At 34.5% G+C, this 14,098-nt stretch overlaps 1 protein-coding gene across 9 annotated transcripts in view; it reads left to right on the top strand.

Annotated features, from left to right (window-relative positions):
• Nucleotides 1-14,098, top strand: part of LOC102957398 (phospholipid-transporting ATPase ABCA3-like) — a 182,212-nt gene that overhangs the window by 109,295 nt on the left and 58,819 nt on the right. For 8 of the 9 annotated variants that reach the window (XR_006212428.1, XM_042971606.1, XM_042971605.1 and 5 more), the window contains 3 exons: nucleotides 6,991-7,089; nucleotides 7,590-7,758; nucleotides 8,726-9,026. Coding sequence is in view for 8 of the 9 variants with exons in the window: in XM_042971606.1 (XP_042827540.1) it covers nucleotides 6,991-7,089; nucleotides 7,590-7,758; nucleotides 8,726-9,026 (569 nt within the window). In the remaining variant the exon portion in view is untranslated. The remainder of the gene's footprint in view (nucleotides 1-6,990; nucleotides 7,090-7,589; nucleotides 7,759-8,725; nucleotides 9,027-14,098) is intronic. The other variant, XM_042971607.1, reaches the window with a different exon arrangement.

The following is a 14,098-nucleotide window of genomic DNA, read 5'->3' as shown; positions in this document are numbered from 1 at the left end:
TGGAAATATAAATATAATGAGATAAAATTTAGTGGTGGCTCTTGAAGTCAAGATGACAAGAACTTCGAGTAAATAGGCAGTTTGACTACACTAGCTAAGCAAGTTTTTCATCAAAGGGAATCACAAAGAATAATAACTGTACCTAAGACAACCATCCTAATAAAGGGAAATGGAAACTAAGCGTACTTATCAGAGACTTTCAGAGTATGATATTTTTATCTTCTTGTAATATACAAGTAAGTAGTTGATGTAGTATTTCCTAAAGTAAAGCCAGTTGTCATATTCAAGAAGAATATGAAGGACTTTAATGCCCTCTTTTCTAGTAAATCTGAAAGTTCTTGAGAATCAGCAGCATGGTATAGTGTGATCAGGCACCAGAATGGAACTAAAATTCTAGTCATATTCTGGAATAAGAGAATGAAATACCATGGAGAATTAGAAATAAAATTCTAGATATGTAACCTCAGAGATGCATGGTGGTTGACTCATTCAGTAAAGTTGGGAGCCAGATGAGTGCTTTGGCCCATTGTGACATTTGTGATCCATGTGAAATGCACAGTCTCTCTTGAAGGAGACATAAAGGTAAACCACTTCTTTAAACTTATCACACTATCTGCCTGTCTTTATTCATGTGGACACAAATGGCATTCTCAAAAAATGTCTAAAACTGGAAATGAAAATACTCTGAAGGAGATGGTATTTTCTGTGTATTTGTTTCATATTTATAAAATGTATTCTTATTTATTGTATCATATCTTCATATTCATATTGATAATATCTTCTCCATATTTTATCATACCTTCATATTTGGAAGCAAAGGATGTTTATCACATATTCTTACTAATCATTTGGGCTTCAAGAACAGAAAAAGAAAGAATATCCAGAAGGTGAACAACTAACTATAGATTGCTGGGCAATAAATTCAGATTTAGAATGATGGACTCACTACAGAATAAACTGAAAGCCATGAAATTAGGGAAGAATGTGTTTTTCTAACAGGGAGATGTTTTAGTATGAAATAGGAAAAACAATTTTAAGACAAAAATACCTATGGGTCTATTTTTTCAGAGTATAATATGAAAAAAAAAGAAATGATGGTTACAATTCTTAGTGATCTTTCATTCCAGCTAAGATTTTCATAGCTAATAATAATTGAGCACTAACTGTTTGCAAGATATTGTTCTAATACGGAATTATTCACAAATCTGAATAAACAATAAGGAAGAGAAAAAGAATGTTAACAGCATATACTTGTATTCTGATTCATTGAATGTATCTCGTAAGGAAAGTACTCTTGAAACTTTACAACAGTGTTGTAACTCGCTGTAAAACAGTGCTGAGACTTGTTGGAATGAAGCTTAAGTTCAGAATGTAGCAGTGGAGTGATATGCAGCCTTCCGAAGGCACAGAGACATAAGATGGGTCTCATAATAGTGCTACATATCAGGGAATATTTATAGGCTTAAAGTTCATGAGTTAGAGACTGTCCTGCTCTCACTCTTTTTTTCTGTCTCAAAAATAAATAAACATTTTTTTAAATTTTTTGAAGAGGCTATAAATATAAAGGGAAACCAGCAGGTGATAATAGGGAAAAAAAGAAACAAGTATAATTTTGTGAAACTCCTACAAGTTAAAAGGAGGAAGTGTGTTATTCCTGATATAAGGTTTAATTAAGCAGGACAACATAATAAAGAGAGTAATCAAGTATAGTCATGCAACAAATATTTCATTTACCTCAAAGCAGATTTCCTGATGGGTCTCTGAGGATTGTCGCCAACAAATATGTCTTAGAAAAGTGGAGGAAATAAAAAACAAACTAACTCTGTATTTCTAATTCTGATAATCAAGAAAATGTTGGTTGAAGGAAAAAAGAGTCAGATATTTTACAGAAAATGTACATCATGGTAAATTTCATGGTAGGAAAGAAGGAAGGATCTGGTATTTTTAGATACAGGCCAATATTGGAAGATACATAGAAAAGCAAGTTTCCATAACATAACCTCAAGATTGTTTGGAAGCTTCAAAAATGAAATTTTTACCACAGATCCCAAAGATAAAGAAAATAGACTGACAGCTAAAATTCAATAAACAAGAATGATAGAGTTGTTACAGAATATCATGAGGAATTTTATTACCCCAATCTGTTATTCAACGGTAATTTAAAAAGTAGTTCATTTCATGTTAATTTAGGGTGTCTTGAGCAAGTCTGGCTCCTAAGCAGAAAAGTTGGAAAGGTATATGAGGGTTACAAGAATCTATTTTGGTAGAGAAGAAGAAGAGCTAGTATTTGAGACAAGGTCCAGCAAGTTAACCAGGAAGAAATAGAAGGGAAATTAAATGTGCACATGAAAGCTCCAGATAATTGTTATGCTTCGGCAAGGCTTCTTTTGAAGTGTTCTGAAACCTTCCTCTAGTCTGGCTTCAACTTGTCTTAAAGGCATAAGATTTTGAGGTTAGGATATGGAAATGAGAAAAAGAAAAGTCTAAAATATCATCAAGAAGGAAAAGAAGCTTCAGTGCTGGGGTCAAGGAAAGAAAAAATTTTAACTCCTGTTTTGATTCAATCTTTTGATCAAAGTAAATGATCTTTCAACTTAAAACATAAGAACAAACAAAAAGGAGGGAGAAATTTTCATTGTGCTTCTCACAGCTGTAAGTAACTTCAAGTCTCCAAGCTAGGATAAAGTGCATATGAGGCACACCACTATGAAGTGACTTCAGAGGAATAAATGTTAGTTCAGATGGAATAACTTTGCAACAAATAAGGGAAGAAAATCAAATGTACTTAATTTTACCATTTTATAAGAGATATGATGTCTCACATTTAGAAAGATTATACCAAATAATAAGATTAAGTTAATAGTAAATCAAGAGAGATTAAATCAAAAAGAAATGGTGATACAATTGGATTCAAACACAAGGCCATTTATCTCCAAACTTTATGTTCTCCCATCGACACCCGTGGTGTTAGAAAACTGGAGATGTGCCAATCCAATTCTAATTTTAAACTTCAAAAATTGACATTGATGATCCCATGGTTGATTCACAAAGAAAACAATCAAACACAACAAAACATAGAATGAGAACTAAGAAATCACTAAATCATGCAAAAACTCATCTTAGTCTTGGACAGAATTCCCTCCACATGTTTCCTCCACATGATGGATAAACATCAATCTCTTTCATAAAGGTGAAACGGGAAAGAATGCCTGTAGAAAAGATACTGCATTTTGAAATAAAAGCACCAATCTAAGAAATAATAAGAAATGCCTACTTTGAAAATAATTTCCCAAAATGAAAAACTTTAGAAACTCTCTGCTTTATAGTCTCAATCAAATTAAAGAGAACACTTGAACAATTAAAGAGAACACTTGGAGGAGGGAAAATGGGATAAAATGATATGAAATTCTTGATTGACTAGTAAAAAACTGACCAAATAATTGTGGCAGAAAACAGAACTCCTGAAGGAGAACACTGTGTCAAGAATTCTTCCCAGAACTATGAAGAAAACTGCAAAAAATAGAGACCAACCAGTACATTACCACTACACACCCACAGGAATGGCTAAAACTAAAAAGACAGATTATAGCATATAAACATGGTAAATGGATCTCATTGCTGATAGAAGTATAAAATGGTAAAACTGCTTAATATGTAAACTTAGTAAACATTACTATGTTTACTAAGCTAAATATGTGCTTATCCTACGACTCAGCAATTATTCCTAATATATACCTAAAAAAACACTTGTCCCTGAGAAGAGACGTAGAAGAGTGTTTATATTTGTAGACACTATTCATAATAGCTCCAAAATGGCCGTCAGCAGGAAAATGGAAGAATATAGCAATAAAAAGAAAAAAACTATTAGTATATACAATATGAATGAATCTCGCAGACATGGAAACATTAGGAAAAAATATATAGGCTGTAGGATTCCATTTATATGAAGTTCAAGAAAAGAAAAAAATCTTTAGTTATGGAATTCTAGAATTAAAATCACCTCTATAAGAGGAGTGCCTGGCTGGCTCAGTCAGTGGACCATATGACTCTTGATCTTAGGGTTGTAAGTTTGAACCCTACATTGGGTGTAGAGATGACTTAAAAATAAAATCTTTTTTTAATATTTATTTAGAGAAGGAGAGAGAGAAAGCAGGCACAAGCCGGGTAGGAGCAGAGAGAGGGGAGGGAATCCCAAGCAGGCAAAGCCCAATACAGGGCTCAACCCCACAACCCTAGGATGATGACCTGAGCCACTATCAAGAATCAGGTGCTTAACCAATGGAGCCACTCAAGTGCCCCCAAAATAAGATCTTTTTTAAGAAAAAATAATAAAATTACCATAAAATGCCTAGGTGTGTGTGTGTGCGTGCGTGGGGGGGTGGGGGGGGGGTTGTGTGCATACATAGACACAGGGAAGGAAGTTATTGATTAAGAAAGGGCCTTGGGAAATCCCCCTGTGGGGTTCTGGAAATGTTCTCTATCTTATCTGGGTGGTTATCCAGGTATGTACATATGTGAAAATTAGTTCATAAGTAGTATACTTTGTTATACCTCAGTAAAAAAATATCTTTATTTAAAAACATATGTAATGAAAAAAACTTCGTAATGGGTAGAATACATCAAATGTCAACAGTAATATACTCTAGATGGTCACATTTTTTCTGTTTTTATATTTTTCTGTATCCTCCTCTTAAGTAGACTATATATTATCTTTATAATTTTATCTATATACTTATTAAATATATATTTATGTGTATTATAGATAACATGTATTATATATTGTATATAATAAATAACAAGACATATGAGAAAAACAGCTATACTCAAGATGGTCACTTTTGTTTCTTTTTTATATTTTGTGTATTCATCTCAAGTATAATATATAGAATGTATATAATTACATTTTTTAAATATATACTATTTTATATATTATACATAATAAAATTTATATAATGAGAAAAATATATGTTCTTCACATTATGATTGGCTCATACAATAATTTTTTTTACCTATTATCTTTTTTCTTTACTGATTATCACTAAGGAGCCTAAAGTTTGCTCAGCTACAGAATCAAAAAGCTTATTTAGTTCTGAACTGTATGAAATAGAAAGTGAATGTCTCCCATAATCACTGGGAAAATTTCTGTGTATATTTCTCAGGATCATTACATGCATATACTGACATGAATACATTATATTGTACATTGCATACATATACGGACATAGATACAATAATAATAATTAGTTTTACAGAAATGAAATCCTATCGTAATACTGTTCTGAATCTTGTTTTGTTTACCTGAATCTTTGGTCAGCTGTTTATGGTAGGACTTTTAGGATTTCCTATTTTTAAGATAACTGAGGAAAAATCTACATTTTACTTAGATGTTATTGTATCATATCATACCATAATTTATTCGTTAAACTGTTAATGGGTATTTGTCATCAGTTAGTCCTATATTTATGCATTTAAAGCATTATACAAGTTTAATTTTGTGATGTATTGTATAAAGTCAAAGCAAACAAAAACAAATAAATATGCCAAATTATAGTGTATTAACAGTCGGTGTCTTTGGGGCCTGGTATTGTGATGATGTTTATATTTTTATAATTCATCTCTAAATATTTTATGATGCATACATATTAATTTCTTAACTAAAATTAAAGAAAAAAAAGAAAATGTGTGAATCCTAGCTGAAAAGTCAAGCACTAGGAATGAAGAAGCACCCAGAAGAAATGGACTTAAAACATGTGAAGGCTGTCATATAGGTAGATTATACATGTTCTATATAACTAAGGGTGTAAGTTTAGAACCAATGTGCAAAACTAGATGTATTGAATGGAAAACAATTTAAGTTTAAATATGGAGGAAATTTTTATCTTCCAAAAGAGTGAATTTTGAGTTCCTCCAACACTGAGAGGGGCAAACACTTCACTTGCTCCTCATTGGGAATATATCCCATGGTTTTGAGACCTGGAGGGTTTTGGAAAAGATCATCTTTTAAACATGAAGTACTGTAAAATCTTCCCAGGAAAACTATTCTTTAAAACTCTTGATGTCTCTGGGGCACCTGGGTGGCTCAGTTGGTTAAGCTTCTGACTTTGGCCTAGGTTATGATCTTGAGGTTTGTGAGTTCGAGCCCCATGTTGGGCTCTGCGCTGACAGCTCAGAGCCTGGAGCCGGCTTCAGATTCTATGTCTCCCTCTCTCTCTGCCCCTGCCTTTCTCTCTCCCTCTCTCTCAAAAATAAAAATAAACATTTAAAAAAAATTTTTTAAACCCACTCTTGATGTCTCTACATTGCATCTGGCTCAATTTCCATGGCTTTTCTTAATTACTGAAACTGTATGTTCTTCTCTACATATAATTTTTACTATACCTACTCCATTTCCTATTTTTGAGTGACTTTTTCCCTGCTAATTGGAATATGTTTTTTTGTTGTTGTTTTTTTTAAGTTTATTTCCAGTGAGAGGGTGCATGAGTGAGGAAAGGGCAGAGAGAGAGGGAGAGGGAGAATCCCAAGCAGGCTCCGTGCTGTCAGTGTGGAGCCTGGTGCCAGGCTCAATCCCACAACCCTGGAATTATGACCTCAGCCAAAACCAAGAGTCAGACATCAACTGACTGAACTACCCAGGCGCCGCCCTTTTTTTAAACTTACTGAATAAGAACCATGGCCTGGATATGTGCGTGATAAATTAACTCATGTGCCCTAGAGTCATTAGCATATATAGTCTTTTTGTAGTTTTAGAAGACAAGAATTATGTGTTTTCAAGAATTAAGTAGAATGGGAAACAATTTGCTGCAGCAGTTTGTGGGTTCTATTATAAGTATTGAAGTGAAGAATGAGCTACATTTTCCCCACTGCTGGGGGGAAATCAGTTCAAAATAAAAATATATAAGTAGGAAAATCTTCTGATTTGGTGCTAACATTTACTCCTCCCCTTCCCCATTTCCCTTCCCTTTCTTACTTTTATTCTAATTCTTATTCTAGCTTTGAAGCTCTGTTTACTGATCTGGAAAAGAGACGGTATGAGTTAGGCATTGCTAGCTTTGGTGCCTCTGTTACTACCATGGAAGAAGTATTTTTTAGGTGAGCAAGGATACATAGGGAAAATAAAAACCGTGGCCAGGGGGTGGGGGGAGGACCACATCTTGGTCCCTTCTGTAAACTCACCAGGCTCAGAGTCACACATTAGAAATTTAAGAGGTGCGAGGAGGAGGGAACTGACATGGTTTTTTTCTACAGCAACACTGAAAAAATACTGCCATCATTTCAAAATAGGAGCAGATATTTTGATATACTCAAAATATGACTAAGATGTTAATCTTTAACTTGAATCAGTTCAACCTAATGAAGCATTCAATACCTTGCACTAGTTTTCCTAGATTTACTATGTCTCGCAGCAGTCCTGTGACTGGCGTTTGGGAACCACTACTCTACCAGAGTTACCCTGTTGCCTCCATATAATGCCCCCTGCCAAGTCAATAAGCAAACCAAGGAGGCTTCTGAGTTCAATGTTGTGACTCACATTCTTCAAATAAGACATGGGATAGAATTGAAATTAAATGCTGTGTTCTATTTTTATGCAGAGTCAATAATATGGAAGATTCACAAGTAGATATCCCAGCTACCCAAACTCCACCTCCCTCTGTGATGAGTGAAGTCTCAGTTAAGAACCAGAATAGGGATATGTCAAGCAATGAGAGAGCACAGTGTTCCACCATGAACGAAAGTCCTGCTATTATGTTTAATACTGGGGTAAGCACCTTTGCTAAGAAACCTTATGTATATTTATTTGATTGGCGCACAAGAGGTACATCTTCTTTTACTACTTGAACAAAGATGGTGTGGCATTCTTAGCCACTGCACCCCACCAGTTAGGGAGCAGTCTGTACCACAAACTAATTAATTTTCCAGTGCAGAAGTGATGAGGTCTAGATAAAGGTCACTCTCACCATTGCTATTCCTTAGTTCTTTTTTCTGTCTTAGAATTCTTTTCTTTTCTCTCAAATTACTAACCCAGAAATTTGGTAGTTCACTGAAGCTAAAGAGAACCGGAAAGAGCATGGTTTTTAGTAATCAAGCATGCCCAGTGTTTTAAGTTTTTGCTGTGGGTATTCATACTGCATAAGGGATCTTTCCTTAATCAGTGCGATCCTCAGCATGGGAAGTGAGTTGCCCACCATTTCTTTGCTTCTTCTTCTAATTATCTCTTCCTCCTATAAGGAACCTGTTTGTTTGTTTGTTTGTATTTTGACTGTCAGGAGTCTGGGGAAAATCATCCTGTTGAGATTTTAAGTGTGTTATATGAAAATCCAGACCTTAAACACCATATTTAATACCTTACAACAGTATTGCAGAAAGGGATAATAGATATTTGAGGCAAGTTGCCCACTTGGTCTCTCTTGCAATCACACCACTCTGTCTTTGTAGCAAAAAAGCAACAATAGACAATACAGAAATGATTGGGTATAGCTGTGTTCTAGGAAAATTTGGTTTACAAAAATAGGTCATAGTTTGTTGACCCCTGCCTTATAAAGAAAAGACTGATCAAACTCTCATGTAGTATCACACTATGCTTAGATTCTAAGTATTTATGTAGGTAAATTTTATGTGTCTTCTATAAAATTCCAGAGTGTTCATTCATCTTAATGAATGTCATCATGAATGATCTGTTTGGGTCCATGAATATTGTAACACGGTGTTTTTTTTCCTCCTTCTTTAGTATTCCCTCTACCACCAGCAGTTCTGTGCCATGTTCATAAAGAGGGTGCTGTTCAGTTGGAGGAATTGGAAATTGATTTTGCTACAGATGCTGGCACTTCTAGGTTCCTTTACTTTTCTCTCAAAGGCTGAAAATTTTTCACATAATAATGATGAAAAGGCCAGACAAATGGATTTGAATCAATATGGTCAAACAATAGTGCCTTTATCTATTTCTGGGAATTCTAATTTGACCCTGATTTTCCTAAAACATCTTAGGAGTATGCTAGAGTCTGACAAACACACACTTAAGGAAGTGCAAGGTAAGACTCTTTAAGTAAAAAAAGACTGCTCTTAGATGAAGATCTGGTTGTATGATTCGCAAAGAAGGTCTTAATGGTATATTTGGCTACAGTGTAACTAAAGACTTAATGGGCTAGTTCCTCTGAATACATTTGTTTTTAAGATACTAGCAATAATAGTTTACATTTACTGAGCCCTTGGTTTTGACAAGAACTCAGCTAAGCACTTTACCTGCATGTTATTTAATCTGAGCAATCACCCTGATTTATTTTTTTAATGTTTTTTTAAAGTTTACTTATTTTTGAAAGACAGACAAAGTGCGACTGTGGGAGAGCCAGAGAGGGAGGGAGACAATGAATCCAAAGCAGGCTCCAGGCTCTAGGCTCTGAGCTGTCATCACAGAGTCCAAAGCAGGACTCGAGCCCATGAACTGTGAGATCATGACCTGAGCTCAAGTCAGATGCTTAACCAGCTGAGACACCCAGGCACCCTATAGTAGATATTTTTATTCATAACATCAGTTAAATTAAGGGTACTGGCATTTAAGGAAGTCCAGTAATTTGCCCCATATCAGGCATGTAATAAATAGAGACTTTAATCTGTTCTGCTGACATCTGCAAACTTAACCACTCACTGCACTGCATTACCTCTCTGACCATAAAGTCTGTTTGTTCTCTTAAGTCATCATTTCCTCCCAGAGACTGCACTTTTTTTTTTTAACTGTGATCTGATGAACAGTGTTCTTGAGTTAGCAAATAGCCTGAAGTTTTGGCAAGCTTGTATGGTTCTTTTTTTTCTGTCATTGAGGTTCTGTTGTAAAACTGCATTTCAGAAATGTTAATTGTTCTTTATAAACATCATACTGATACTGATTCTACAACCTACAAGTAATAGGTTGGCTGACTACGAATAATCATCCCTATTCTTCCTCCACTACAAATAGTAGGTAAGCCTTTGTTAACCAAGGTCATACAATAAGGACAGAGGATAAAGAATAAAATCATTATTTTTAAAAAATTATGACATACTGCTTACATTAAAAAAGTAAAATGATTAAATATGCTTTATTATATTGATAATAAGACTGAAAAATACAATAGAATAATACAGTAGCCCCACTGATAAGCATTCTCAATTTAGTGTTATTATTTTAAAGTTCATTAGCTAGAAATTATCAAGTCATAGAGAGATAATGTTTAGGCTTAGCCAGTCCTACTTTGTTTTTTAAGAACCTTACATGTACTTTTCTATCTTGTACTCTCATTAGCTTAGACACAGAACCTTTTATAAGTGAACTCTACTAATTTTACATGGTTTCTCTCTATTCCAAACTGCATGCCTTTTTTAACTGAAAATTTTAGGGTAAAAATAGAGCGAGAACTTGCTCTCTCTTTTCCCCAAACTATAAGAAAATGTTTACTAACAAGGAAATTGTTTCTAGATAATTTCTCCTCTCTAACTTTCTATTCAAATAGTATACACATTAACACTGGGGAAATCACTGCTAACTTTTTAAGCAGAACCACAAAATAAGTGAGTATGTGCTTTAGAAAGGATATGAGCTTATAATAACTGAAAAATGCCATCTGCCCTCCCAAACAACAGTTTACATTTCCTCTTCTTCCACAATTTAGATGAATGCCTCTTTTATGGAATTTATCTCACTGAATTACAATAGCGCATTTTTCATGTGCCTCTGAAACTAATTGTGGAGAGGCCAGAACTTCTTTTATATCTCTAGAACCTAACCCAATTCCTGGCACATAATGAGCATATAATTAAATATAATCTTATCAAACTGAAATGTGAGGGAATGATTCGAAAAGGGAGGGATCCAATGTCAATGAAGTCAGCTAGGATATAATTGTGATAATCCAGGCAAGAGAGGTTAAGGCTGTGAAAGAAGGAAAGAAAGAAAGATAGGTTTGAAAGATCTCTGAAGAGGACTAAAGTAGATTTTGTTTTCCCTTTAGAAGTGGAGGAGAATAAGAACCATTAGCATTGAATTTGATACTTTAACTTTTTGTTTTGAGATAATTGTCATTTTAGTGTTGTGTAAAATAATACTGAGAGATTCTGTGTACCAAGGGTAACATCTTGCGAAACTATAATACAATATCCCCACCAGGATATTGACATTGATACAGAACATTCCATCACCACAAGGATCATTCCTGCTGCTCTCTTCATTCCCTATCTACCCTGGCAATCACTAATCTGTTCTCCACTTGTATAGCTTAATCATTTCAAGACATAAAAATGGAATCATATAATATGTAAACTTCTGGGATTGGCATTTCACTCAGCATAATTCTCTGGTGTGGTGTCTCTCCATAGTTCATTCCATCATATGCTATGAGCTGTTCCATCATGGGGATGTACCACAGTTTGTTTAACCGTTCACCCATTGAAGGACACCTCGTTCCCCGCCCCCCCCCCCCAGTTTTTGTCTTTTATGAATAAAGCTGTTATGAAACTTTGTGTACATATTTTTGTGTGAACCTACATCTTCAGTTCTATGGGATAAATGCCTAGGATTTTAATTTTAATTGTTGACACATGATGGTTGCATGTTTGTTTTTTGAAGAAACTACAAAACTGTTTTTCAGGATGGCTGTATCTTTTTACATTCCCACCAAAAATGAATGAGTGATCCAGTTCCTCTCATCTTCCCCAGCATTTGTGTTGTCACTATTTTTATGTTTATTTTAGCCATTCTGATAGATGTGTTGTGGTATTTCATTATGTTTTTTTATTTCAGGTTAGTTAGCATATAGTGTAGTATTGGTTTCAGGAGTAGAATTTAGTAATTCATCACTTACATACAATACCCTGTGCTCATCACAAGTGCCCTCCCTGATTCCCATCACCCATTTACCCCTTCCTCCACCCACCTCTCCTCCAGCAAGCCTCTATTTGTTCTCTGTATTTAAGACCATTTGAAACAACATGGATGGAACTAGAATGTATTATGCTAAGTGAAATACAAGTCGATCAGAGAAAGACAGATATCGTATTTCACTCATATGTGGAAATTAAGAAACAAAACAGATGAACATAGGGGAAGGGAAAGAAAAATGAGATAAAAACAGAGAGGGAGGCAAAACTTAAGATTCTCATTGTTGTTTTAATTTGCCTTTGACATCCTTTCTTATGCTTATTGACATCTGTGTATCATGTTCAGTGAAATGTGTGTTCAAGTGTTTTGCTCATTTTCTAAGTGGATAGTGTTTTGTTTTGTTTTTTACTGTTGTTTTGAGAGTTCGTTATATATTCTCTCTCATACTGTTTATTATCTTTTCATTATCTTAATGGGTTCTGCAGGATAAAAGTTTTTTATTTGGATGAAGTCCCACATATTCATTTTCTTATGGATTGTGTATTTGGTGTCAAGTCTAAAACTCATTGCCTATTGAGGAGGGCACTTGTTGGGATGAGTACTGGGTATTGTATGTAAGCGATGAACCACAGGAATCTACCCCAAAAACCAAGAGCACACTTTACACACTGTATGTTAGCCAATTTGGCCATAAATTATGTTTAAAAAATAATTTAAAAACTCATTGCCTAGCCCTAGATCCTGAAAATTTTATCTTAAATGTTTATAGTTTTCTGAAATTTTTAGTTTTACACTTTACATCTAAAGTCATGATTCGTTTGGCATTGACCTTAATACATGTGAGATGTGGGTCAAGGATAAATTTTGTACTTGTAGATGTCCAAGTGCTCCAATAACATTTGTTAAACTATGATATCCATTTAATTTTTCACACATTTATCAAAAATCATTTGGGTGCATGTGAGCCTATTTTGGGGCTCCCTTTTCTATTCCATTAACCTGTGTATTTCTTCCTTCATCACTATTATGTTTGATATGTGGTAGGCTGATTCCTCCCACTTTTTTCTCATTATCTAAAGTTTCTTAGTTCCTTTGTTTCCATTTAAATATTTTTAAAATTTTTTTAATGTTTGTTCATTTTGAGAGAGAGAGAAACAAAATGCAAGCAGGGGAGGGGCAGAGAGAGAGGAGGACACAGAATCTAAAGCAGGGTCCAGGCTCTGAGCTGTCAGCACAGAGCCCAATGCAGGGCTCAAACTCATGAACCATGAGATCATGACCTGAGCTGAAGACAGACACTTAGCTGACTTCAGAGCCACCTTGATGCCCCTCCATTTAAATGTTAGAATAAGCTTGTCTATAAATACAAAAATAAAATTTTGGAATTTTGACAAGATTTAATTAAATCTGTGTCTCAACTTGGGGAGAAGTGACATCTTTACTGTGTTGGATAGTCCATCCATGAACATAACTGATTTATTTAGAATTCCATGAAGAACTTTTTTCTTTCATCAGTGTTGCATACTTTTCATCATACATGTCCTGTATGTATTTTGTTGAATTTACACCTAAACATTTCATTTCTTTAACAAATATAAATGATATTGTATTTTTAATTTTGGTGTCTATATGTTTATTCTAGTGTATAGAAAACAATTGATTTTTGTATGTTATTTTGTATCTTGCAAACTTGATGAATTCATGCATTAGTTTCAAATTTTTGTGTGTGAATTCCTTTGGATTTTCTATATAGACAATCATGTCACCTGCAAATGAAAGCAGTTTTATTTCTTCTTTTATGATCTGCATATCTTTTATTCACTATTTATGCTTTACTGCCCTGGGTAGAACCTCTAGCACAGTGTTGGATCAGAGTGGTGAGAGTGGGCATTCTTTCCTTTGTTCCTGGTTTTAGGGGGATAGTAGGCAGTCTTTCATCAAAAGTATAATTTTAGCTATAGAGATTTTCTAGATGTTCTATATAAAAGTGACGAACTTCAGCTCTATAACTTTCTTTTTCAGAGTATTTTCATGACTGATTACTGAGTTTTGTCAGATGTTTTTTCTGCATAGATCAATATGATTATTAATGATTTTTCTTCAGCCTAAAATATGGTGGATAACACTGACTGAGTTTTAAATGTTGAACCAGCGTTGGATCCCTGGAATAGACCCTACGTGATCAGAGTTGCAGTTATTTTCATGCTAAATTTTATTGCTAATATTTTGTTAAGGGGTGTTTCATTACATTTG

This window comes from Panthera tigris, chromosome E3 (genome assembly GCF_018350195.1).
Source record: "Panthera tigris isolate Pti1 chromosome E3, P.tigris_Pti1_mat1.1, whole genome shotgun sequence".
Classification (NCBI taxonomy): domain Eukaryota; kingdom Metazoa; phylum Chordata; class Mammalia; order Carnivora; family Felidae; genus Panthera; species Panthera tigris.
This window is presented reverse-complemented; position numbering and strand designations above follow the sequence as displayed.